This window comes from Lepidochelys kempii, chromosome 12 (genome assembly GCF_965140265.1).
Source record: "Lepidochelys kempii isolate rLepKem1 chromosome 12, rLepKem1.hap2, whole genome shotgun sequence".
In the NCBI taxonomy this organism is placed as follows: Eukaryota; Metazoa; Chordata; order Testudines; family Cheloniidae; genus Lepidochelys; species Lepidochelys kempii.
In genome coordinates, this window is record NC_133267.1 from 6256805 (window position 1) to 6284183 (window position 27379).

General features: G+C 45.3%; 2 protein-coding genes across 6 annotated transcripts in view; one reads left to right on the plus strand and one right to left on the minus strand.

Annotated features, from left to right (window-relative positions):
- Positions 1-4920: 4920 nt before the first annotated feature.
- On the minus strand, positions 4921-13935 carry GINS3 (GINS complex subunit 3). Its single transcript, XM_073307362.1, has 3 exons — positions 13637-13935; positions 12257-12490; positions 4921-10114 (listed from the first exon to the last, which is right to left on the minus strand). The coding sequence occupies exons 1-3, from the start codon at positions 13910-13912 to the stop codon at positions 9884-9886; spliced, it is 741 nt and encodes a 246-aa protein (XP_073163463.1). The 5' UTR covers positions 13913-13935; the 3' UTR covers positions 4921-9883.
- Positions 13936-14037: 102 nt separating this feature from the next.
- The window catches only part of LOC140896131 (diacylglycerol O-acyltransferase 1-like), a 41763-nt gene continuing 28421 nt past the window's right edge, over positions 14038-27379 (plus strand). The window contains exons 1-6 of one of the 5 annotated variants that reach the window (XM_073307349.1): positions 14232-14298; positions 14939-15193; positions 19327-19447; positions 24141-24228; positions 25333-25373; positions 27157-27242. In XM_073307349.1, coding sequence (XP_073163450.1) covers positions 15157-15193; positions 19327-19447; positions 24141-24228; positions 25333-25373; positions 27157-27242 — 373 coding nt within the window. In that variant the 5' untranslated portion in view covers positions 14232-14298; positions 14939-15156. Of the gene's footprint in view, positions 14115-14231; positions 14299-14341; positions 15194-19131; positions 19448-24140; positions 24229-25332; positions 25374-27156; positions 27243-27379 lie in introns of those variants that run through there. The other 4 variants (XM_073307352.1, XM_073307351.1, XM_073307350.1 and 1 more) reach the window with 4 other exon arrangements.

The window sequence follows — 27379 nt, forward strand, 5'->3', positions numbered from 1 at the left end:
GTGCAGCTGGCTCACGGTGAAGGGGTGGAGGGGGGTCGGTTGGGTCCATGGGGCAGGGGCCCACCGTACAGGCCTGATCCTGGGAGGTGCTTTGCGCCCTTTGCTTCCAGTTGCAGTCTGGCAGGATTTGGCCTGTTTTCAAGAAGGCTCAGCTCCCACTGAGAGCAAGGGCCGTCCACACGCCGCCCCCAATGCTGAGAGCATTGGTTGCGGTTTGGTGCTGAACGGTTTTTTGTTTTAATCCAGCCAGACATTTTCTTGAGGCACCAAGGCACAGAGCTCGGCAAGGGGACCCTCCCAAGCGCCATAATATTTTAGGAGGAGACTCACCATGCCCAAAATTCTGCCCAGACAGGGCAACAAACTTATGCTGGTCATGCCCAAAGATTGGTGCTTGCATCTGCTTCCACCTCCCTGCAGGGCTAACTACGAAACATGACTTCAATTTTTTTCCAGGCACGGGGGAGCAGCAGGGGGAAGAGCTGAAGCTACAAGAATTCACAGAGGCTAATGCAAGGTGAAAGACCACAGGGTGTCCTGCCAATCCAGATAGAAAGATTTCTGAGGCTGCTGGCCCTGCTTGGCAGGCCGCCGTTAGAAAGAACTCTTCAAAAATAGAAGTGTGCTAATCTCAGGAACCTGCTGGAATTGTCAATGACATTAATGAAGTGTTTTAAAAGCGGAGCGAGCGCCTTGGCTTCTTCGGTTGTGCCATTCCTTGTAATTTTCCACAACAATCTAAGGGATGCCCAGGGCACAGCTCTCTGGAATGGAGTTCTGCTCTACAAGGGAATAGCAAAGACTAACATCAGGTGCGCTCTTCGCCTGTGCAGGAAGCATGGCCCACAGCACTGCGCCCTGGAAATGGGAGGGGGAGGAGGGAAAGTGAGTGCGCTATATGGGGGTGGGAGTGGCAGAGTAGCCTAGCAGATAGGGAGACCTGTGTTTTCAAGAGACCTGGACTGCTGGGTGACCGTAGGCAACTCACGTCCCTCCCTGTGCCTCAGTTTCCCCATCTGTACAGCAGGGTTAAAGATACTGGCCTTTGTATAAGAACTAGTTATTACTAATCCAAAAATGTCCCTTTCTCCTCCTCTTAGCACTGGATGAAATAAAGCCAGGCACAAGGTGCTGACCTATTGGATGGAGGGGGAACATATTCATAACAAAACTACTGGTGGAATTGCTGTTCTCCTGCTCTCAGACAGATGGATATTTATGCAGCTGTTTTAAAGCAGTTAGAGAATGGGACAGGGAGTCAGAACGCCTGGGTTCCATTCCTTGACTCATTGTGACATCTACCAGACCTTCCGGTAACTCATAGTTACTCATGATTTGATGGGGCTTGTTTTATGCCAAAGTCGATGCACGATCTGTTAACACAAGCAAGGCTGTTGTTAACAGGACGCAGATAAGGAATAGTCTTTACCATTGTTTTACTTTAACGGTTGTCCTCTCTGTTGTTTGTAGGTCAGAGCACAGCTTCATTCTCGCCAGTTTGGTCCTTTTCTATTTGGCAAACAGGGATATATTTTCTCGTCCCTGATGGAGCTTGAAATTAACGTTTTGGTTTTTGTTTGCAGCTGTCAGGGCGCAGGTTGGGTCCCATTTGATATTTGTTCCATCCTGTTACAGTGTCTACAAGTTCAAAGAGACATTCTCAAGTAATTTAGGCTCCAACTTTGACCTCAGCTGCTGGAGAATAGCACCTGGATTCATACTAGCCTAGATTAAAAAAAAAGTTAAGGTAGGATTCATACAAAAACAGCGTCTTCTGCTCAGTGCTCCCTCTGCTGACTCTGACAAGGCGATTCACAAACAGCACAAAGAAGGTGAGTGCACAGATGGGGTTATTTCAAACTCCTCTCGGAACTAGTGGGGAAAATTCAGTAATTAACTGATACATGTGTATGATTCCGCAAGCAAGCGGTTAATACAAACACTGCCATAAAAAGAAGAGCGACTGTAAGTCCCTTACGTTGGCAGCAGACAATACAGCTTGAGCTCCTGACGTGATTGGTCTAAATGAGGGGTGGCCAACGTGGGGCTCCGGCACCACGTGCGGCTCTTCAGAAGTTAATATGTGGCTCCTTGTCCAGGCACCGACTCCGGGGCTGGAGCTCCAGGCGCCAACTTGCCAGTGTGCCGGGGGCTGCTCACTGCTCAGCCTCTGGCTCTGCCACAGACCCTGGCCCCGCTCAACCCCTTCCCCTCCCGCTCCCCTGAGCCTGCAGTGCCCTCACTCCTCCCCCCTACCCTCCCAGAGCCTCCTGCATGCCACAAAACAGCTGTTCAGGAGGCTGGGGAGGGAGCAGGAGACACTGATGAAAGGGGTGGGTGGGAGGGAGGCGCTGGGAGCACCGTCAGGGAGCTGATGGGGGGCTGCTGACATATTACTGGGGCTCTTTGACAATGTACATTGGTAAATTCTGGCTCCTTCTCAGGCTCTGGTTGGCCACTCCAATCTAAATGACTGGCTGAGATCACAATGGCTTGGTCACAGTAGTCGGACATCACCGAGCCTTCCTCCCTCTTCCAATGAAACTGAATCTGTGGTTCATCAGCAAGGGATCTGAGCATTTCCGGGGCCAGATTTAACTGTGGGGGAAGGTGTTGGGCAAGTAATGTACATGTCAAAATCTAACCCAGCCCCAGCAGGTCTGTCCTCTCTCAAGGCATGTGAGTAACTGCTGGTAATGGGAATGGGTGTGAATGGAGAGGTGATTAAGATGCTGATGGTACATCTACACTTCAGCTGGGAGCCAGCCTGGGTCGACAGACTCATGCTAGCTTGGCTCGAGCTAGCACACTCAAAATAGCCACGTGAACATGGTGGCTCAGGGTACAGCTTGGGCTCTCAAGCACACCTGAGCCCCTAGGCTTGAGAGGCCAAGGTGCAGCCCAAGCTGCAGCACTCACACGGCTATTTTTAACGTGCTAGGTCAAGGCGCTTGCTTCCAGCCTTCAGTGCCAACATACCCCTAAGGTCCTGTTGCTGCGAGGAAACAGAAGACATGGCCTTGGAGCAAAAGTCTGCGGCTTCTTACAGATTCCCCAAGAGTCAATGGGCTTGGAGTAAGATCCTTGCAGAATGAACTGTGATTCTACACCCAGCTCCATTCCCCAACTGAAAACTCTGCTGTGAGGGCAATCTTCAGAGACTCTTCCCGCAGGAGGTATTTTCATGGGAAGCCTGGGTTATGATGAACAATAATGATCTGCCCTAGGTAAAAGCCCAGGCTGTCGTACAGGTTGAATTTGCAGCGTGTAAAAAGGTGAAAATGGCTGAGAACTGGACAAGTAACAAACTGCAAATCCCAGTGATGAGTCAGCCTGGTGATACTCTAAACAAAAAGCTCTCAGCCATGCTTGTAGCTGTTCCCATCTCTTCACCCTGTTTCAACAGACACACTAGGCATCAAAATGACACCCAGAGTGACAATCCTGGAATCTTATTATATAGGTTACTGTAGCACACAGGAGCCCTAATCCCAGACCAATACCCCCTTGTGTTATTTTAGTGCCTTTAGAAACGGACTCTGCCCACCACAGGTTTAAATCATGTTGCCCGTTCACAGGGAAGCATGGAAAGCCACATCAAAACTATCACAGAGATCCCTTTCTAAGGCTAGTCTTGGAAAAAGAAACCATTGGTCACGCTGGATGCTAGTGTGGGCCAGACTTCCCCAATACTCACCACCCCTTCCATCCCTGCAGTGGTTCCAGCAGTGTGTGCAATCGGTGATGTTATCGGTTTCATACAAAATCTCACCAAAGACGATTAGCAATATTAAGTGCTTAGGACTCCGCTTGTTCCAGCAGAAGTACTGCCTCTCGGGGAAAACCACCCGTAAAGAGAAGAAAATGCAAGTTCAGCCCTGCTTCTCTGGCCACTTTGCAGCAGTGACAAGGTGCTGTTTAGGTAGAATAGAAGGGCGAGGGTGTAAGAAAGCCGGCCCTCATGGTGATCAGGTGGGTCACACCCCTAGAAGAGTTCTACAGTGAAGCGTGTTACTGGGCTGATCAAAGAACCTAGAATGATTTCTAACTAGGGGTAACTTTTACATACTCTGTCGAGCCCCGCCTAAGTGAGGCGCTGGAGTTTGGCAGAGACAGGGGCCTTTCCCTATTGTAAACACTGAGGTACAGATTTATTGCAACAAATTAATACTTTTTACTTATGTTTATAAAATATTGCAGGCATTCAAACGTAAGTTAAACCTCACAAGATGCCCGACCCCTTTAGGTTGCTATTATCCTCATTTTACCAAGGGACAAAACGGGCAATGCCTAAATACCTTTAAATATCCAGGCCTATGTGACTTGTCCATTGTCACGAAAGGAGACTGTGGTGGGGTTGAGAACAGAACCCAGATCTCCTGACTCCCCGCGCAGTGCTTTAACCACTACACAATGCATCCTCTGAGCAGATGTGGCTTGGGGCACTTTATATCTAGAAAAGGTTTACCGAGTGCCATCTTTGGATTGGCTCAGACCTGGATTGTGCCAGAGGCTCAATTAGAATTTTGAGTATAGCACCTCTGACACATCACTGCTTAAAAAAAACAAAAAAAAACAAAACGAACGATCAAAGGAAGGTGCTTCCTGCAGGTACCCACAGTTGTGAGGCGACCATCCGCCCTTAGCATGAGGGAGCTTCATCTGTGCCTGCCGTGGGTCAGTTCCCCAACTCCACTGGCCATGGGCAACACAAACCATCCCCTCTAGGCCTATGCCAGCCTGGCTACCTCTCTACAGGTTAGCGGCAGGAACACTCCAACCCTGAGAGTCTCCCTAGAGTTTCCAGCCAACGATCCACTGGCCATTTGCAGTATTCACAGATTTGTTGCTTCCAAAGAAGCAGTACATGCCCACTCAACAGTTCCACTTCAGATCACTACTCTGCTTGACACACAACACTTACAGTAAAAACAAAAGTTTATTGAACAAAGTGTAGAAATTCACATGATAGCAAGCAGAAGTACTAAAAACATATGGTTACATATAAAATAAAATCATAACATGTTCTGGAACCTAGACACTTCCATGTCTTAGAGAGCAATGCTCACCCAAAGTCCTTGCACCGTTTTATAGCCAGGTTTGGCTGTGATCTTCCATTCATGAGACTAGTCACACCATTAGCTTGCCTCTTTGGTAAAAGATCTAGGGTGTCTGTTTGCACCCATAGATACATCAGAATTAATGACTGTCCTTATTCATAAACCAGATGCCCCCCTGCTGGCTGTTTTTTCTTGTAGATTTCACAATCTCAATCAGCATTTGACTTAGTCTGTAAATCAGCATCCATTGTGAAGCACACAATACACAATAACCAGACAACTGTCTGGTGAGATGCCCTGCCTAAAAAGAACCTGTCCACAGCATGTCATCTCCTGGTTCCCTGCCTTTACTTTAAGATTTTAAGAACACAATTTCCAGTATGGATAAGTAACTCCTTAAATATTATCCGTGCAAACATTTTGAAACGATTATGGAGACCTGTCGGCTACTGCCTCTCAGTAGAGACTTTACATGTCACCCTTTGGTGAACTAATATGCCTATATCTGACCCAGGCGATCCCTGTGCAACCCTATACATCCTTTGTGCTCTCTGCTGGTTGGCACCAAGAAGTCCCTGGGTCACACCTCACTCCTCAAATTGATGCCGTAGGGCTCAGCCACTGGCTAACCTGTAGGCGTTGGCTCAGAACCTTGCCAGGACAGCAGTGGGATTTTCAAATGACCTACGAGCACAAGCCTCATTGATTTGCAATAGGATTTGTGCTCCAAACTCACTTCGGTGCTTTCAAAAATCCCACCCTAAAATGTCTTTAGGGTTAAAAATAACCCTAGCCCAGAGGACAGACAGACATTGATTAGAGCACAAAGATGCTGGCGAAGAAGCTGCAACAGAAGTAAAAAAGGGGGAAAGAACTGGGATGGGGTGGTTTTGCATGTTGGTTGAAAAGCTATTTATATTTAATTGGGCATCATGCCTCAGTGGCTGCCTCTGCTGTAAGGAAAAGTACCTGAGAAGCAATAAATAAAAAGTTTAAAGAGAATCTAAGTGCAAACGTGGAGTTTTCCAACTCATTACTTCTGACAAAAATGATTAGGGATCTGGAACACATGACTTATGAGGAGAGGCTGAGGGAACTGGGATTGTTTAGTCTGCAGAAGAGAAGAATGAGGGGGGATTTGATAGCTGCTTTCAACTACCTGAGAGGTGGTTCCAGAGAGGATGGTTCTAGACTATTCTCAGTGGTAGAAGAGGACAGGACAAGGAGTAATGGTCTCAAGTTGCAGTGGGGGAGGTTTAGGTTGGATATTAGGAAAAACTTTTTCACTAGGAGGGTGGTGAAACACTGGAATGCGTTACCTAGGGAGGTGGTAGAATCTCCTTCCTTAGAAGTTTTTAAGGTCAGGCTTGACAAAGCCCTGGCTGGGATGATTTAATTGGGGATTGGTCCTGCTTTCAGCAGGGGGTTGGACTAGATGACCTCCTGAGGTCCCTTCCAACCCTGATATTCTATGATTCTATGACAGGGATTCGCTGCCAGTATTCTAGAGAGAACTTCCACTCTGCTGGTTTGTTAAATATGTGCTCCTTAACTTTGTTAGTCAAATGCCAGGGATTGTTTCTGTTTTACAAGTATGCAAATCCAAACTCTTCTCACTTTAGTTCACTGCTGCGTGATTATGAAGTACAATTTGTGTTTATCAAAATTACACAGTAGGCTTAGCCAGATACCTTACCAGGCTTCTCAATGGCATCTGGTCTCTGGAACAGCCATGAAGTATTTCTGGATAGAATAAGGCATACAAGATAACAAGAAAATCAATAGCACATAAAATCTGCAAACTGCTGGCTGCAATTTCAGAGGACACTGTCAGTTTAAATATCATGTTTTCTTTTAAAAAGTCCTATCGTGTTTACTAACAACACCTGAAAGTATCAAAGGAACATTTATCTATGGGGAAAAAACCAAAAACAAAAAACCCCACCACATCTATGTGAACATTTTGTATCGACTACTGTCACAAGTATATCTAAGATTACTGAAAGCGGTTAGAGAAAAAAACCCTCGTGACTCACAAGCAAAGCTACATTTTGAGGACATCTCCACAGAGCAACCCTTGTGCTGTTTAATGAGCTCTAATTCCATTCGCTCCCAATAGTAATTTTTTAATTTGTTCATTTTGTGCATTTGACAGCATTTTGTGCAGTCATTTCAATGTCTTTGCTGCTTGAGAGAAAACAATTTTTTTTAAAAACATGCCTCAAAAATTGGTAAAAGAATTTAGGGAACGCGTGTTGTTTGGCAAACAGACTAGATTTCAAGTCGATGCTGCCCCCTTTAAAACTGGGTTTTTAAAACCTAAATTACTTTTAATTACATATGCTGATTGGTTTCTGTTTTCACTTCACTCAACTTGGACAATGAAAACAGATTGCGCCCGTTTTGCTCTTATTTGGGAGTGCCTGCATTCTAGTGGTTAGAGCACTGAATAGGAGTCAGGACAGAGATTCCATTTCTGGCTCTTCCATCATGTTGCTGTTTGACCTTTGGTGTGTCTCATACATCTGTGCCTCAGTTTACCCCTCTGGGAACTGAGGATAATACTTCCCTTCCTCACAGTGGGATCGTGAGAATTCATTAGTTAATATTTGGAAAGTGTTTGAACAGAAGCACTATATACAGTGAATGCTGTACAGTATTATAATCATCAGTCAATTTCACTTTCTGGTTCTTGAGTATTACCACAATGCTTCAATGTTTGGGCTGCACATGCTGCAAGAGAATGGTTACATCCAAAACATCAAATAGTTTCCCTGGAATTAAAAAAAAAAAATCCAAAATCTAAGCATAAATACTGACACATTTCTGTCACTTGGGTTTTATTTTATTATTTTTTTTAAAACAGAATTAAAGGTTGGAGCCTTCTAGCAACCTAGCAGTGTCTCTAATGTGACTCGTGGCAACTGCTAGGATTGTCTCAGTGGAGCTAGGAGTCAAATGGAAGACGTTGCTACGCCAGCGGAAGTGTATAAATGTAATACTCCTGTGTTTGGGAGCTGTGTGAAGAACACGGTGGGTTCTTGCAGCAAGACTTTGGCTATTCAGAAACCTTAGCCACAGGGTTAGCATTCGTCTCCTGGCTGGGACTGATTCTCAGCAGCAGGGCAATTACAGAGACACACACTGTGTGAAGAACTTATTCCATGTGAAACACTCATTTATTCAGCACAGAAATCCCCAAATAGAAAATATACAAACTCCAGGCTAAAATTAGTTTCTTATAAAAAATGCATCATTTTCACAGCATGCTGTCAGTTAGCACAGTGGCATTTAATAATGTGCATGCTTGAACTCCCTCTTCATATTCCACTAGCTGCTGCTTAGTCTCCTGCAGTAGGACAGGTTGCCCTGTACACTTCAGAGACCATGGCAAGTGGAAGACGCTGCCGTATCCAGCACTCAGTATCCCTTCTGACTGACTGCAGAGGCAGAGCTTTCACTCCTGAGGCCCAAAGAATGGCCACTCGCCCATTGTGGGGGATCCCTTAGCCAACAATTACATTAAACATCCAAGAACAAGTGGCCCACACAAAATTTTGCTCTCCATGGGCCTGATCCCAAGAGACGCTGAAATTCTGATTAACATCAACAGCTACTAATCAAGTCAACAGTCACTGTGAATGCTCAGCACCTCTCAGGATAAGGGCCCTCATTAGTTACTTTTTAAAGGGCTTCCTCCCAAGGAAGGCTAAGAAACACCCAGATAGTTTCTAATGACTTGTCCCAAGAATACCAATTCCAATGGTCCCAGGAGTAGCTTTCTAGAGCCCTCCAACGTGACTCACAAGCAAAGCTACATTTTGAGGACATCTCCATAGAGCAACCCTTGTGCTGTTTAATGAGTTCTAATTCCATTCGCTTCCAATAGTAAGAATGGCATTTCCAGAGAGGAAATAACAATAGATCAGAAGGAAACAACGCATTAGCTCTGCCCCTTCACAATTAGCCAAAACTAGAAATCAGGATAACTTTTTCCATGAACTGGGTGTCCATATCACAAAAACCACCATGCATCTAGGAGTGAATGGGCTCTCCATTCCCACCTGCTGCCCAGAGGTGGGCTTTGCAGGTATGAGGCATAGTAGTGGCAGTGGGAGGTGGAAGCAGGGTGCATAAAGTTTGCAGCAACACTTCAACTGCTGTGTGGACAAACAGAAGGCAGTCTCTACTGTACAAATGACAAGCATTAAAATCACATATGAAACTAAAGCCGCAAAAGAATCAGCTAAAAGCAGGTGCTTATCCCTAACAAAGACATTTGTACTGGTGCATTAAGACATAGCACGAGAGAAAGGGATAACACAATGCAATCTATACCACTCTTCCCTTCATGTTACGGGGATGTCCTGTGGAATCATGAAGCTGGAAACAGCTGTTCATGGTCAACACACTGGGGTATGTGTGGGGAAGGTGGGATTTGAGGTGGGGGTGAAAGAGTTGAAACTACATTTTCAGAATCCCTATTTACAATTCCAGATCTATTTAGATGATAAATACAGTAAATATTAAATGATCCTCTTTCAGAAGAGCCTTTTATATACACTCAGATATGAAGCCCAAAACTATTACCATAAATCCATGGGAGAAGGATGTGAGCACTGTAAAACAATTTTGTGATGTATTCTTGTTATACTCATCCTTTAGTCTAAAATGTTCTTTGTTCTAATCTGAAGATGCTGCACAGAAGAACTTCAGTTAAACTGGGAGGAGAGTCTGTCCCTTTCCAAGACTGGCTGGTCTCTCTTCTCTCTGACACAGAGTACCTCAGTATCCCCTGTAGCAGTTTTGTGTCCTTCATGCCGTCAACCATCCATATCCGTGAATTTTCTCTTCCTGTAATTTTGCACCAGGCTGGAAGCTGTGATCTGAGAAGCCTGCCCCTTCTCCCAGCACTGAAAGTCATTCAGCCCTTTCTGACCAGCTCGAAACAATGCTCGTTCCAGTTCATCCAGCCGTGCCACCAGTGCAGAGGTGTCTTCGTTGTAGGCATTCTGGGAGGAGTCCATGATGCGACGGAAACGGCCAATAAATGTCTAAGGGAGAAAAGCAGAATTACCAAAGGCTAAGGGAGATTCTTCTTGAACTCAGGTGCTAGAGGCCTTTGCTTAGGAGCTGAAAGATCCAGGGTTCTAGTCCCTATGTTGTATCTATGCAGTCAAGGATTTGTTCTGGGCTAGCACCTGTCTGTTGGTAGTGAACTCGATGTACTCAAGGATAAGCTTTACCTAACTGGGGTGAATGGAGGAGTATACAAAATCCTGGCTGGAAAATGTGTGTATCACTGGGTGGAATTTGATTGGTCAAGTGTGATTGTTGCCTTCTAGTTGCTGACCGAACAGGGCTACTGAAACATAATATAACTATAATTCCACCTCCATTCAAGTGGGAGAAGTCATTGGTTTTGGAGCACGGGGCCTTGCTTGGCTGCAGGCCATTAATCTGTAGTCATGCATTTGTTACAATGCTGCTTAATGACAGGTTTCAGAGTAACAGCCGTGTTAGTCTGTATTCGCAAAAAGAAAAGGAGTACTTGTGGCACCTTAGAGACTAACCAATTTGAGCATAAGCTTTCGTGAGCTACAGCTCACTTCATCGGAAGTTGGCTGTAGCTCATGAAAGCTTATGCTCAAATAGATTGGTCAGTCTCTAAGATGCCACAAGTACTCCTTTTTTTTTTGTGAATGCTGCTTAATGTTTTTCTTCTCAAAACTGAGCCAAATGAGACTCCCCTTTTTAAAGGCATTACTACTACTCCTGATTGCATTTACCAAACACAAACCTCCCTCTGCCCCCAAAGCACTTGGGATGCTGCTCAAACACTTTCACATTCAGTACAACTCAAAAACATACAATACATAAACAATACACTTAAAAAGCTAAACAAAGAGGGGATCATTTAAAAGATTTTTTTTCCCCTACCACTATGGGTAAAAACATATATATATAATAAGGTACAAAGAAAGGCAAAGGGTTAAACTCTTGATAATCTTTGGAAATTGGGTTTAAGATTCCTTGGGAAACTATGCTTTTAGAAGCACCAGTCACAAAATATGACTGGGTTTTATTTATTATTTCTAGTATACACATTTATTTGGCATCTAAAACTTTGGTATTTGGGTGCTCTACAAGCACCAAATAAAGACTTTCAAGCTCTCAGTGAGGTCTCTGTACTTTAGTCACACATTTCTTTGAACATTAGTTTATTTATGCCATGATATATAAAACACAACTCATTAACAAGGAGGAGGGACACTGTGGTGGGGCAGATCCTCACTCCAGTCAGGAAGGGGTTAAAGAGCTCTTCTAGGCACAATCAGCACCCAGCCCAGCACACCCAAAGCCTGTCAAGCCTGGAGATGAGTAGGTCCTTACAGGGGAGTATCCCTGCTCAGGGCAATGTGGCACTCAGAGGAAAGCGGAGCTCCCGGGGCTCATAGTGCAGGGGCTGCTTATGAAGCTCTGCCAACTTGACCGGTAAAGGGACCATCTTTACTTTATTTTCTATTACAGTCTCAGGCACTCAGCCTGAGTCCCTCAGAAACGCAGCCAGTTAAGACCCTGGACCCCCTCCACCCTCTTCACAGAGACTATTTAACTTTTGCCTTGCAGAGAACAATGGGGTGAGCCTGTACTGCAGGATTATTTTGTTTGCCTTTTTTGTTTTGGATGCTGTTATACCAAGAAGTGAGTGGGTGGGGGGGGGGGGGGGAGCAGCGTCCCTCAGATATACAACCAGAGGACTAAACCCTGCACTCTGAACCAGCAAAATCGCAACACGTACAGCCAGAGATGATGTCTGGGACCACAGAGGTGCCCACTGTCACCCCAACAGGATGCCCCAGAGGTACAATCTCTGACAGATGCTTTGCATTTTCTGTTACTAAGAAGTGATGCATCAAAGTAGTTCCTCTTCTAGAAGTCATCATGTTCCTTGTACAAAACTCACAGGACCAAATTCGGCTCCTGGATGCATACATATGAATCTTACTGAATTTTCTGGGATCTGAATATGCACATCTGAGGTCAGAGGGCCCGATCTTGCAGTCCTTACTCAAGCTAGAATCATGTTTTTACATGTTGTTTACAGCAAAGTTGCAGGAAATATGGAGGAGGCAGCAGCAAAGAAAAAGGAAACCAAAGCTAACAAAGGAACTAGACTTGGTTCAAATACTTGCCTGCAGTATAGTCTGAGCTATCTCTGGATTCTCTGGATTGTCAAAATTCTGGAGCTGGGAGCCAAAGCCATAGTAGAATGGCCCCATTTTATGCAGGTCAACAACATTGGCATCAGCACTGAACACTGTCCGCCAGCCTTCCTTGTAAATCTTGGGCAGTTCCACTGAAAGTATCCTCCGTTTGTTGTCATACAACCCTTTTGCTAGCCACAATGGTATTTCCACCTTTGAACCCTGCATGCAAACAACAGAAAACCCCCCGTCACCCCCAAAATATAGGTAAATGAACTCTGATCATGATAACAAATAAACATGAGACTCGGATGAATACTGAAGATCCACAAGAGAGTGATTTTATTTCAGTCTACAATAGTAGAAACTAATGTAAATCATAGACTTTTGGTTGTCACTGGCAATATCCATAGACATAAAATTTTTGTGAGAACGGGTGCCAAAGTATGAGGCACAGAAAGACAGCTGCCTGTGTAAGATGTATATATAAATAAAAAACAATATTGCAGTGTAAGGAAAGTTACAAGCCGAGTCCCCCTGATCCTGCAGACACTTTCATATATGTTCAACTTTGCTTATGTGATTCCCCCCCACTAGGATTCCTCCGGGAAGTAATTTTACACACAGAATTTATTTGCAGGGCATGGTCCCCAGACAATAACTAGAATTTAAACGAAACAGCTAACCAACAGTAACTACATTCTCTACCAAAAATTCTCACCTCACTACAATATTTAATGGGCATAACACTTTCAGGCCCTTAAAAAAAATACCCTAGTCACAGTCATTGCTTTAGTGAATGCACTCTACAGGCTGAGGGCATGCTACAGTAAGAATTTTCTGATATTGGTTTGAAGAGATATTACCCTTTAATTTCACTATATATCCCACCGATCTCAGATTAGAATCTGGGGTGGGGGTAAAATGTGCCCACCCAGAGCAGTTTGCAGCCCCACCCCCCGCAATCTGTAATGCAAAAATGCAGAGCCTAGCGCGATGTATTGCACCCAGGCCAAAGCTACACATGACAGAGGGTGAAATCATAGAAGACCAGGGTTGGGAGGGAGCTCAGGAGGTGTCTAGTCCCACCCCCAACTCAGTCACCCCAGCCAGGGCTTTCTCAAGCCGGGCCTTACAAACCGCTCCCCGCAGAGAGCTCCACGCGGCCGCCACGGCACCGACGCACGCGAGCAACCCCGCACGCCACCACTCTGAGGCTGGAGACTGCATTTCCCAGCCTGCCCCGCTCCAGGCTCACGCCCTGGCCCCGCGGGCAGACACAGCGCACAGCTCCCGGCCCGCCCGCCGGCTTGTCACGTGGCCGGGCCCGGGGGCTGCCGGGAGCTGTAGTCCCCGGCGGCGGGTTACCTCCGGGATGCCGTCGCTCTGGCCGGCCCCCGCGCCCTTGCCCAGCACGGCGGCCAGGCGGGGCAGGGCAGCCTCCACGCGGCCCGGTAGCTTCTCCTGGGACATCAGGATGTCTTCCAGCGACAGGAAATTCTCCTCAGGCCCCAGCCCGGGCCCCACGGGGAAATAGGCCTCGGACATGGCGGGGGGGCGGCGGCGCGCTCCGACCCCGCGGCTCCCGCTCAGCCGCGGCCAGGCAGAAGCAGCCGCTGGGCCAGGAGAACGGACAACGCGCATGCGTCCCTTTCTCCCCACCCCGGAAGCCCCGCAGCAGCGCCAGGCGAGAGCAATCGAGGGGAGCGGGTGTGCGCGTGCGCACGTCGCACGCGGCCGGTCGCCTGGATGGGGGCCTGGGCAGCTGGGAGTTGCGAGGCCAACGGTGTTGCGCCCCGGCCCCGCCCGGCGTGGGGGGAAGCGCTGCGCCCCGGCCCCGCCTGAGGTGGGGGGGGTCTCCTCCCCCGCGAGCGCGGCACCCCCCGCCCTGCCCGGTGGATCGTTGCGGGCGGCGCGAGCGGGCGGGGGCGCGCGCTGCCTCATGACTCGAGCGGGGCCGGCCGGTAACCGACAGCGCCGCGGCGTCGAGGCGCGGGGCCGGGGGCCAACGGGAGGCGGAGCATGTGAGGGTGAGGCCCTCTGCTGTCAGGAGGGGGCTCGCAGGGGGGAGCGCACCTCGGACGGGGGCCCCCCCTTAAACTCAGCGATGTGCCTGGGGGGGCCCCCTTAAACTCAGCGATGTGCCTGGGGGGGCGACCCCCCGAAACTCAGCGATGTGCCTGGGGGGGCGACCCCCCGAAACTCAGCGATGTGCCTGGGGGGGCGACCCCCCGAAACTCAGCGATGTGCCTGGGGGGCCCCCCCCGGTACTCAGCGATGTGCCTGGGGGGGCGACCCCCCGGTACTCAGCGATGTGCCTGGGGGGGCGACCCCCCGGTACTCAGCGATGTGCCTGGGGGGCCCCCCCCCGGTACTCAGCGATGTGCCTGGGGGCCCCCCCCCCGGTACTCAGCGATGTGCTGCAAAGACACCACGTGTAACAACTTTAATCCTAAACCACACGGGCCCCCTGCTCCCCACCCCCTGATCACCAGCTCTGCCCCTCCCATGCCCCCAGCCTGGCCCTGGGGACACCAGCCGCCCTCCGGGGATACCAGACCCCCCTGGCTCCTCCCAGTGCCCCCATCCCTTCCCCCTGCCCCCCCCCCCCCCACCCAGTGCAGACAGGCAGTTTGCATTCGGGTTGAATCCAGCCTTGATCCGGGACAGGTTGAGTCGTGATGTCATGAAATGTCCTCATGAGACAACGCCACCCCCTGGCAGTGACGTAATAACATTGCCCTGGCGGGAGATCGCGTTCAGGCCAACCGCCAATAGCCCTGCACACAGGACCACCCCGGTGAAATCAGGACAGTCACGTAAAAGCCTGGCCTCTTGGGAACCTCTCGCTCCGCTACAAAGTTGTGAAGAAGGGACCCGAGAATTACATGTTGCACCGAAGAGTTCATCGTGGCGTACAGACATGTAGGAAGACAGTCCCTGCCCCAAAGAAGTTACAGTTTGTTTAGATTTTTAAAATCTGGGGAGAAATTCTGGCAAAATTCTCATTGACTTTAAAGGGGCCAGATTTTCATCCCTAGGGAATTTAAATAAAAACTAAAAACATATGATTCAGAAGATTTAGACTGCTCTGTCTAATTTGGTGGCAGGCCTGTTCAGTGGAGCTGGTTGGCATGAGAACACACCTTCATCCCATAAACTGTACTGGCTTCCCTGATGCAAGTTATTTTTAGTTTAACATAAAGCCCTCTGGCCTAGAATCTCAAAGGTATGGAGACATTTCACTTCCATGGGAGTGCGGCACCTAAATACCTTTGAGGATCTAGGCCTATGTGATTTGACATTTGTCTGGTTTAGAGTGTGGCCATCTCCTTTGTGATGGCTGAAATCAGCCTGAGTGTTTTTGCTGACTGTCTAAGATGTATGATCTTGATGCAGGCAGTTCTTGGTTGGAAGGTCCCTGTTTGTGGAACTTTCTCATTCTGGCAGGTGTCAGATCATGAATTTGTTAGCCTTCAGCACGTTGTGCTAGGCTCATCTTTTCAGCTAAGCCTTTGCTGACTGGATCTAACCAGAGGCACTGGGACAGGTTCACACTGGTGCAACCCAAGTAGTGGGTTGCTGACAGCAGGAAGTCAGCCTGGAGAAGGGGCACAGTGGTACAAACCATCCTTGCCTCTCTTTCCTTCCCTATCAGAACCCTAGAGAGCACCTATGCTATCACAACTGCCTGTATTTGAGGTTTGAATCTCTTCTTAAGTGCAGCCACTCTGACAGGCACAGGGGAGCTGCAAATTGCACCCCATTATGCCCAAGGGGTGAATCTGGCCCTAGCCACAAACTGCCTGAAGACCACAGTGAGTATGAACTTGATCTGTGTGGTTAGGTATTCCTTTTTTTCTTTGAAGTGGGAATATGGGTTATCCTGCTTAATAAGGGACATGGTGAAAATCCAGGCAAATTAATATCTGTGCTAAGTAGGTTTAAGTAGATCTTAATGATCTCTGAATGCCAGTGATTTAATTATTAAATTGTTTTCATGCAGCGGCAGAATATTGGATTTGAATTCAAATGCCACATTCACTTTAGTGCTATAATGTAGTACACCAGAGATAATGCTTCTAGGTTAAAATCACACTCTTTGGGCCAGATTTTGATCTTGGGTAAAAAAGTATAACTCCAGAGTAACTGCACTGGTTTTACCAGAGTTACTCCAGACTTACACTGGTATAACCGAAAGCAGAATTTGACTTCTTTTGTCCTTGTCTTGTTTAGAAATTTTAAAATGTTTTAAATTTTGTTTGGGAATTCATTTTTTTCTCCTTGCTTGATTATACCTTGTTACCCTGCCTTTAATTGTGCATGTTGAGAAATAAAACAACATCAAAATCCCTCTACTATTCCTAAACACAGTAATCTATAAAATAACAGACCTTTTATATAATTGGTAAAGATTTTATTTTTCTTGTATCAGGGTTTATAGCTATGTTTATCAATCTCTGCTCATACAAAGCTTTGAGTAGGTTTGAAAGAAACAAGAGCATCGGTACACCCATGGGAAATGGCAATTTGGGTTGTTCCCACAGTTTTTGATGACTTAAGCAGAATGATATTTTTGAAACTTACTCCGTTTCCCTTCAACCAAAGACATACTGACAAATGGACCAGGAATGAATCAAAGGTATAGGGTGGGATTTTGAAAAACACGAAGCAGCTTTCAGTAGGAGTCAGAGGCCTAATTGTCATCAACATTCCTGAAAATTCTGTTTTGTTTTTAGTGTGGTCAGTATTAAAGTTGAAGGGTGGTAACTAATGTAGCCAAAACCAGACTAATCTGAAAAAAGCCTGAATAGAAGAACAATATAGGGCAGGGGTGGGCAAACTTTTTGGGCCGAGGGCCATATCTGGGTGGGGAAATTGTATGCAGGGCTGGGCTGGGAGTTGGAGTGTGGGAGGGGGTGTGGGGTGCAGGAACGGGCTCAGGGAAGGGGGTTGGGGTACAGGAGGGGTGTGGAGTGCAGGAGGGGGCTCAGGGGTGCAGGAGGGGTGCGGACTGCTGGAGGGAGCTCAGGGCAGGGGGTTGGGGTGCAGGAGGGGTGCGAGGTGCAGGCAGGGGGCTTAGGACAGGGAGTTGGGGGGCGGGGTGCCAGAGGGGTTCGGGCTCTGGGGAGGCAGCGGTGTGCACCGGGGCCAGGGCAGGCTTGCAGGGACGTGGTGCCGGCTGCTTCTGAGAGCAGCTCGGGGCCTGTGGCACCACTGGGGGCAATCCCGCTGGCCGGATCCAAAGCCCTGAGGGGCCGGATCCAGCCCGCGAGCTGTAGTTTGGCCACCCCTGATATAGGGAATACTGTGTGCATAAGACTTCTTTCAATACATTTAATGAATACTGGTTCATGACTTAGTCATGAATTTCAAAATTTCTCCCTAGTGGTTTAAAAATTGACAGCCTCAGATTCAGTGTGAAAGACTGGTGGCTCTCATACTCTCTTTGAAATGTAGCTTTAAGTTTTAGGTCCATATTTGGTCCCCCATTTAATTTATCAGAGATTGACTTTTCATTGATTTTGAGCCTCTCCGATTGTACCACTCTTACAATTGAATACAGCCAAAGTTTTAGAGTAAACTTGGCTTGGATCCATGAAAAATATATGGCCCCAAATAGGTTCATATATTTGTGGGATTCGATTTGCAAAATTTGGGGAGCTTTTGAAACATGGGCCCCAGCCTGTCACACTTCCCCCGACCTCCACCTTTGATTCTGGTTTAATCTGGCACGGCTTGTTCCAAGAGTGAGTGGGGAAATTGAGTCTGCTCTGTGGAATGGATCATCCAGCTGACCCTTTTTTGTGCAGAGGGTTGGGATTCTGTATGCCACTCTTTGTTTTACTGGGAAAAATAATAATGGAAATGTATAGACTGAACTGGTATTATAAAAAGTGTGTGTCATTATTAACCATGAACGCTTGTTTTTTTATCATCTTTTGAAGGGTGAAATCAGTCATTGCACTTGCCAACTAAAAATCTACATTTGAATCTTTCAAGATTTCCAATCTGTAGTCCTTTTAAAAATTCATATCTATCAAAAAGAGAAAGAATAAAGGAAGAGATTTTGCAGTTCATGGCTAACTCACCAGTCAATGTCTCTTTTTTCATTACTTTTACATTCTTATGATCACAGTGTTCTCCATAAAGCCTTCTGCTCAAGCTGGTTTCAAGCTTGTTTGATATTGTTTTGACTGTTAATTTCCACACTTGTATTTTGATCAAAATCAAATCTGTTAAAACAGCCAAATTTGCAACACTTTGTTAAATCTTGTATTATCTATTTTATTCAAGGAAAATTTCATCAAAAGTTTTTTTAAAAGTACAATATGTTGGGCTAAGAATACATACTTGGATTATTTACTCATTGTTTAGATGCTATGGTACATAGGAGCTATACAAAAACCATAAGTAGATAAAAAGTAACAACAGGTTTTGTGAATGCCAGTATGCTGAAGTTGTGAAAATCCAAATGAACTAGATTTGTTAGCTGAGTAGAAAGAACATACACAGACCAAGGAGCAGAAGGAATATCTGCACATGTGTATGCAAATATGACACCCACACTTTGCCAGTTTTAGAAAGTCTCTTTTCCCCATTAATCAGGTACGTTAAATCCTTGCAACAATGCAATGCACAACTGAAGGGCAAAAACCAACACCAGAAAAATGATTCACATAAAAATGAAAAGGTCAACATTTTGTCTTTTTCCCTAGTAAGATTCCAAGTGTTTATCCATTGTACAGAAAACAGTTGGTATATTTAGATAGAAGTCTTAAATATTGTCCTTGATTTGTGATGGGAGAGAGAGAGAGAGAAACTTTGGAATAATTTTATTTCCATCTTTGCACATTTTCCAGAGGAATGGTATAACAGATTTCAAGAGTCCTTTTTAAAGGATGGTTCTGGATGAAGAGTCTAATTTACAAGACTGGACTAAAAAAGATATCCCTGTTTAATCGGGTCATAGGAACAAAGTCTTTGTGCTGAAAATGGACATTTGCAGCGATTGTGAGAAGAGAGGATTGTACAAATGGAGTCATCTCTTTTTATAGGGTTTGGAATCAAAATGTCCGGAAAGAGAAAAAAGAAAATTAATATTTCCATCAATCCTGAGATGCGTCAGCCTGAAATGAATGATACTGAAGTGAGACAAGACAACCCAGAGAGACTGAGGTACAGGGCAAACACAAAGATAAAGGAATCACATAATTTCAAAAAACACCCTTGTGCTTATTAGAGGACTACTCTGAGGCCATGTCTACATTGCAGGTGCTACAAGTGGCTCAGGTGTGGTGGTGCAGCTATGCCGCTGTAGTGTAGACCTTTCCTACGGCGACGGAAGTTTGTTTTTTTTAGGGCTGTCAAGTGATTAAGAAAATCCATTGTGGTTAATGGCATGATGTTAAAAAATTAATCGCGATTAATCGTGCTGTTAATAATAGAATACTATTTATATAAATGTTTTTGGGTGTTCTCCACATTTTCACATATATTGATTTCCTTTACAACACAGAATGCAAAGTGTACAGTGCTCACTTTATATTTATTTTTATTATAAATATTTTCACTGTAAAAATAAAAGAAATAGTATTTTTCAATTCACTTAATACAAGTACTGTAGTGCAAGCTCTTTATCATGAAAGTTGAACTTACAAATGTAGAATGTGTAGAATGTGTGCAAAACAATGTAAAACTAGAGCCTACAAGTCCACTCAGTCCTACTTCTTGTTCAGCCAATCACTCAGACAAACAAGTTTGTTTACATTTGCAGGAGATAATGCTGCCCGGTTCTTGTTTACAATGGCACCTGAAAGTAAGAACAGGCATTCTCATGGCACTGTTGTAGCTGTTGTTGCAAGATAGTTACATGCCAGATGCGCTAAAGATTCATATGTCCCTTCATGCTTCATCCACCATTCCAGGGGACATGCATCCATGCAGATGAAGGGTTCTACTCAATAGTGATCCAAAGCAGTGCAGACCAATGCATGTTCATTTTCATCATTTGAGTCAGATGCCACCAGCAGAAGGTTGATTTTCTTTTTAGGTGGTTCGGATTCTGTAGTTTCCACATTGGAGTGTTGCTCTTTTAAGACTTCTGAAAACATGCTCCATGTCTTGTCCCAATCAGATTTTGGAAGGCACTTCAAATTCTTAAATCTTGAGTCAAGTTCTGTAGCTATCTTTAGAAATCTCACATTTCTTTTTGTTTTGTCAAATCTGCAGTGAAAGTGTTCTTAAAATGAACAACATGCTGGGTCATCATCCGAGACTGCTATAACATGAAATATGTGGCAGAATGTGGGTAAAACACAGAGCAGGAGACATACAATTCTCCCCCAAGGAGTTCAGTCACAAATTTAATTAACGCATTATTTTTTTTAATTAGTGTCATCAGCATGGAAGCATGTCCTCTGGAATGGTGACCAGAGCATGAAGGGGCATACGAATGTTTCACATATCTGGCACATAAATACCTTGCAATGCCAGCTACAAAAGTACCATGCAAATGTCTTTTCTCATTTTCAGGTGACATTGTAAATAAGAAGCAGGCAGCATTATCTCCCATAAATGTAAACAAACTTGTTTGTCTGAGCGATTGGCTGAACAAGATGTAGGACTGAGTGGACTTGTAGGCTCTAAAGTTTTACGTTGTTTTGTTTTTGAGAGCAGTTATGTAACAAAAAACAATCTACATTTGTAAATTGCACTTTCATGATAAAGAGATTGCACTACGGACTTGTATGAGGTGAATTGAAAAAAACTATTTCTTTTGTTTATCATTTTTACAGTGCAAATATTTGTAATAAAAATAATATAAAGTGAGCACTGTACATTTTGTAATCTGTGTTGTAATTGAAATCAATATATTAGAAAATGTAGAAAAACATCCAAAATATTTAATAAATTTCAATTGGTATTCCTTTGTTTAACAGTGCGATTAAAACTGCGCTTAATCGCAATTAATTTTTTTAATCGCAATTAATGTTTCTGAGTTAATTGCGTGAGTTAACTGCGATTAATTGACAGCCCTACCTTTTTCATAGCTTTAAGTAATCAACCTCTCCCAGTGGCAGTAGCTAGGTCAATGGAAGAATTTTTCCGTCATCCTAGACATATCTACACTGTAGATTAGGTTGGCATAGCGATGGCGCTCAGCAATGTGAATTTTTCACACGCCTGAGCACCACAGGTATGTGAACCTAACTGTTAAGTGTAGACCAGGCCTGAGAATTGTGTCTCTGTATGCGTTGTAAGAAATGTTGGAAATAAGCTGCCAGATCATATGCCTCCTTTTATATAGTTTGCCCTTCCATGATAAGAGAGATACCATACTGGGATTTGCCACTGAACTACTGAGAGTGAGTCTTGAGCAGGTTGCAGCATTCAAAAATGTATAACAGCCTTGAACAGCAAACCAGATTATAATTGATTAGCCTTGTTGAAGGAAAGGGAATGGTCTAATGCATAAGTGATCCTGCTTATGCATTGTGGAATTAATTATAATTCCATAATGCGTGAGCGTCAGTATAAATTGGGAGTGATCTTGCTGAAGTCATATGGAGTTACAATGGTATACGGTGGTTTGAGAGGAGGATCAGACCCATTAATGAGATGAATGAAGATAAAAATTCAAGAACCTAAGCTAGGTAGAAGAGGGCAAAGAGTGGAGGAGAGTGGGGAAACAAATGGCAAAGGAAAGAAGATGATGGGAAGATATGAAACAAAAATAAGGACAGAGGAAGTGGAATACAAACAAGGGGAGTGGGGAATCAAGAGGATAGGACATGGAAAACAGAGAAGGTGAAAGTCCATCTTACTATAAAGGTTATAGATGAGAAGTGATCCCCCACTGAAGAGGAGAGTAAAGTATTGCAGCAGTAAATACTGGCTGTTACGGGGCAAACTGAATCACCTGAGCTTATGGTAGTGAAACTGAGGGAAAAGCAGGCAGCATCCCATTTCTCTTGGTGTTAATCTATATCCCCAAGATCTGGAATCCCAAATCTCCAGGCCAGGATTTCCCCTGTATCATAAGGCATAGAATAGGGGTAATTGTGTGCACCAACAATGCCCATGTCTGTTAGAGGTATGCATAAGGGCTGCAAGCTTGTCATGGAAGTCACGGAAGTCACAGATTCCGTGGCTTCTGCAGCAGCTGGTGCGGCTGGCTCTGGGGCTGCCCAAGCGGCTGAGGCAGCTCCTGGCCCAGTTGCACTGGCTGCTGCTGAGCAGCCTCAGACCCCTCTGTCCTCCAGCAGCAGCAGGAGGAGTTTGGGTGTGGGAGGGAGCTCAGGACTGGGGGTTGGAGCGCGGGAGGGGGTGAGGGCTTTGGGTGGCACTTACCTTGGAGTGGCTCCCTGGAAACGGCAACAGGTCCCTCAGCTCCTAGCTCTGTGCGCTACCTCCACCCGTAGGCACCGCCCCCGCAGCACCCCCCAGGCTACTGCCCCCCAGCAGCCGCATTGCTCCCCGGGCTGCCCCCCCCGTGTGCACCCATTGTGCCACCCCGAAGGACCTGCGCGCCCTCCCCCCCCCGCAACCCCTCCTGGGATGCTGTCCCCCAGCACCTACGGTGCCACCCAGGCAGCCTCAACAAGCACCTGTGGCCCTCCCCCCAGGCCACCCTCCCCATGAGCCCCCCAGCACTCCCAAGATTTAGTCAGGGGTATAGTACAAATCATGGACTGGTCACGGGCTGTGAATTTTTGTTTACTGCCTGTGACCTGTCCATGACTTTTACTAAAAATACCCGTGACTAAAACGTAGCCTTAGGCATGCACAGTTTTGAAGATCGGGGCCTTAGTGTTTGTCATGGGTGCTTTGAAGTTATAAATTACTATCATTATCCTTCAATCTAAAACTGTTCCAAATATTGGTTAAACCCATTTCTTTCCTTACTGGAGCATTTGTTGATAGGAACAATTTGTGTTTCTTAATCAGCCTGTTGGACTGATGATGGGGGTAGCATACTTGGAGCGACCAGACATATTGTATCCTTCGTGCCAGATTTTGCAACCCATATGTTGAGTAGGACTGACAGTACTTGTGGAAGTAGTTCCATTGGCTTCAGTGGGATTACCTGTGGGAGTGAGTGCTGCTTTGCATGAATAAACATTGCAGAATCTGTCCCTCCTTGAGCAATTTAGCAGCTAATTCATTTCTTGGAGAAAAAGAAGGAAGCAAGACTAGGAGTTCTTAGTCACTGCTGGATCTTGGGTGAGAATAACAACCTTTCTGCTGCTTTTTGAACACCTGCAAGCTCCATTAATAGTGATTAAGGCTTGTCATCCCATAGATCCCCAAGCACTTTTCCCTGACAAAGGAGGAACACATTTTACAGCTAGTGAAACAAACCAGGTCTTCTGAATCCTAGTCTAGGGTGGGGTCTTCTAGGCCACACTACCACCCTATGACATTACTGCCTTCTACAGTTGGCCTATAAGATTAGGATTTGCCTACATAGGTAGTTCATGTCAAGCTAGGGTATAAATCTACCCTGCACCAGCCTGCCGTGCACTAAGTGTCCATGTGGACCCCTGCTACTCTGCACTAAAATTTCCCCAGTACACTGTTTCAATGCAGCATACCGCACAACTGAACTGTTAGCTGACGTCAGCAGGGTCCACGTGGACACTTAGCATGTAGGAGGCTAAAACAGGGTAGATTTACACCCCAGCCAGCATGCCATGAACTAACTGTTCATGTAGACAAGCTCTTAATTTCAAAGTTTTCTAAGAAGCCACCGAAGAGGAAAATTAAAGTGAGAATATATTTGTCTTTCAGACAACTATATAGAAAACTATATTTTCCAATAAAAATGAAAATGAAAGCATTACAATAATTCTTCTTTTTTTTTTCTTAGCTGTCATATGTTGTGCGAATCCCTATTATCGTACGGGAGTGGATTCAACAATTTTCAAGGCATTTTTAACTGGTCTGTAGTCCTGTTGGTAAGTGGAAAATCACCAAGTAACGTAGACCGATAATAGATGTTTGATTAGTGTTTCTGACTTTAAAACCGTACAGGGAGGTGCTGAATAGATTAAACCTTTCATGATTTACTTGGTAATACTTACAAAAATATTTGGTATTTCTTGTCTCAGCTCCTAAATTTAGAGCCAGCAGCTGTCACTTCTTTGTTGTACCAAGTCAGTAACTTTCCATTCTCTTTGTGTTCCTTTATGTATATCACTAACTCTTTGCAAGTACCTGCAGCTTAGAATTGTGGGGAAATGGTGGGTACATGCGTTCTTCCTTCAGTGAGAGGTTGATACAACATGAAGCCCTGTTTAATGTGGGTCAGCATATTTCTCTAGTAGATCCCAGTGAATCAGTGTGATTCCCCACAGTTTCAGACCCCTGAAGTCAATGGAATTTTGTGGGTGTAAATCTGGTGTAATGCCAGGGAGAGCCAGACTCAATATATTTGTTTTGTTTGTTATAGAGAGAGGATTTCTCTTCTTCCTAGAGGGGGAAAGCAAGCCTTGCTCAGCCAAATGAGCAAAGCAATCAGTCCTTTTTTCCATTTTCATCACTAGGGTTTAACACCCTCCCTCCCTGAAATTTGTCACCTCCCACAGCAGGCTTCTTGTACTATGACTGGAACTGATTCTCTTCTCACGTCAAGTATGCACAGATGTAACTCTAAAATTCTGGGGAGCGACTCCTGCCGTACACCTTAGGAGAGAAGAATAAGTTTGGTTGTCTTCCCTGGGATCTATTGAATAGATTGTGGGGGTTTTTCAAGCAGAATAAAACAAATATCAAGAAATTTAAGAAACTGGGATTGGTGATCAGTATGGGAAAAAAAAGGCTATTCTCTTACATAAACTTGACTATTCTGAATGGACCTATCAGCTTCTTCTGAGCTACTCTGACCTATTCTAATCAAAGGAAGCCAAAATAATGCATTTGTCATCAACTTTTTGGTTTATGTAAAGGAAATTAGTTCTTGCAGACTACAGGCAAGCTGTTTCCAGCCAATCTGAATGCTGATATTTTAAATATGTTTTTGTGTTGAACTCTGGTGAACTGCGTATGTTTCTTTACTCTAGGTCCTCACACATGTTCACATGAGCCTGGAGAATTTCATCAGGTAAGTGTGTCACTAAAAAAGAAAAGCAGTGTTTCACAGTTCTGGAGAACTTGAATTCTTAGTTGCAGGGGGAGTAGGCATATATTGACTGAAGAGTCATTCTGTGATTAATCAGTAAACAACAAAAAAAGAAATAACTGCATCAAATTTCCCCCTGAACACTATGACGGTGTCCCAGAATTGTTTGCTGGACAGGATGGCATAGTGGTCTAAACTTCAGATTTCAAAATATCTAGATTCTGTAACCATGGTTTCAAATCCCAGCATGATTAACTCAGCCCTTCATCCTTCAGTGGTGGATAAGTTAAGTTCCATGCTGTTTACTAAATAATTTAGTCCTTAGAAACCTGTTTGCCTGAACATTAACAATCCCATGGTATGTTTCAGCCGAGTACAGGTTTACCCTGCTGTCCTTGACCAAAATCCCCACCCCACCCCGGCATCATTTGTCCACCTAATTGCTGCCAAAGAAGCTGCATTTCTGGGCGCCGTGTGATTATAGGACCAGATTGTGTTCCACCCTTTTTCTGGTGTCCAAGAGTGGGGAAGGATGCAAAGAATTTGCTTTACTGACTCCCTGTGTAGGGGCTGTCCCAAATCATATTGTAGAGCATGTAGCATCCTCTCAAAGGATCATGGAGAGAGAATTCCTCATGGGTTCATCTGCCACATAGACCCTATGCAGCCTCCAAACCTGAGGGTGCCCACAGCAGAATCTTTTCCATAATTTGTGAAATATTTTGGGATCCTTTGGAGTGAAAGATGCGACAGAAGTATAAGACCAGATCTTCAGCTGGGGCAATTTGGTGCAAATCAGTTGAAGTCAATGGATCTACACCAATGAGAATTTGGCCCATATAATATGATTACTATCAGAGCCAGCTCAGCAAGGATATCTTGCATTACTGTAGGACCTTTATTTTATGAACTAATTGGGAACCGAAAATTCTTAAAAATGAAATCTCAGAATGACAGTAGGTACGCTGCATATGTGAATGTAGTCATTGTTCAGTGCGTGTCCTTAATGAATGGTAACTCATGTATACAGCATGCCTGATTTCTCTTTGAGAGAGCTCCCTTTCTTCGCTGCCAGATCTCTTAGTCTTTTCAAACCTGTACAGCCGATTAAACATTGGCTGAGGGATTGAATTCACATTTGGCAGCAGAAAAAAGGTTCCTATAACTGGCCATTCATAAAAGCAAGGTTCTACTGTATTTAGAAAAACTATTAACCTAGGAAAGGGGGAATGTAAAGCAGGGGAACCAACTAACAGGTCCATCTGAAGAGGACTGAAGCAGCACATGTTGCCCACAATCTCCACTTCTTTAGGAGGCTCAGAACCTGTCAGGGCATTTTAGCAAGTGGGCAAGGCTGGCTAGTGAGGGGGCGGGGCCTGAGTGCCAGGGAAGGTGTGCTGATTGAATGCATTTCTGCGCGCCTGCCACTTGCAAGGCTCCTGCAGAACCCTCGCCAAAATTTTACAACGGCTACCTCTGGTGGAACCCCTGGGTGATGGTAAATTGTAGCGTCTTCTGGAGCAGAGAGAGAATACAGGGGGATCGGATTTCAGTTCTCGAACCCAAAAGTTGGGGGAAATCATGGTCTCCATTTTGAACAACTACAGTTGGGACAGGTTTGGGGATTCAAGGTCTGGGGGAGTGAGTAGGAGAAAAGATACAGGCATCTTTTCTTAGTTTGACAATTAGATAGAAGTGTAGTATCCATCTTTCTAAGTATCAAACCATAGAGTTTCTGCACCACCTCACTGTTTTTCTCTCTCAGGTATGGACTGCTATTCGACCCTGTAAAGATAATTTCAGTTTTCCTGAAAGACCCCTATAAGTGGCCAGCAGTATATCTCATTACTGGTAAGCTGACAGTGTGCAAATGTCATTTGCTGAATACCTAATGGTGTCACTTTTGCATTTAACAGCATCCCATGAAATATTTCTATCACAAATGTATTTTCTCTGCACTTTTCTGGATCACAAGCAATGTCCAGTTT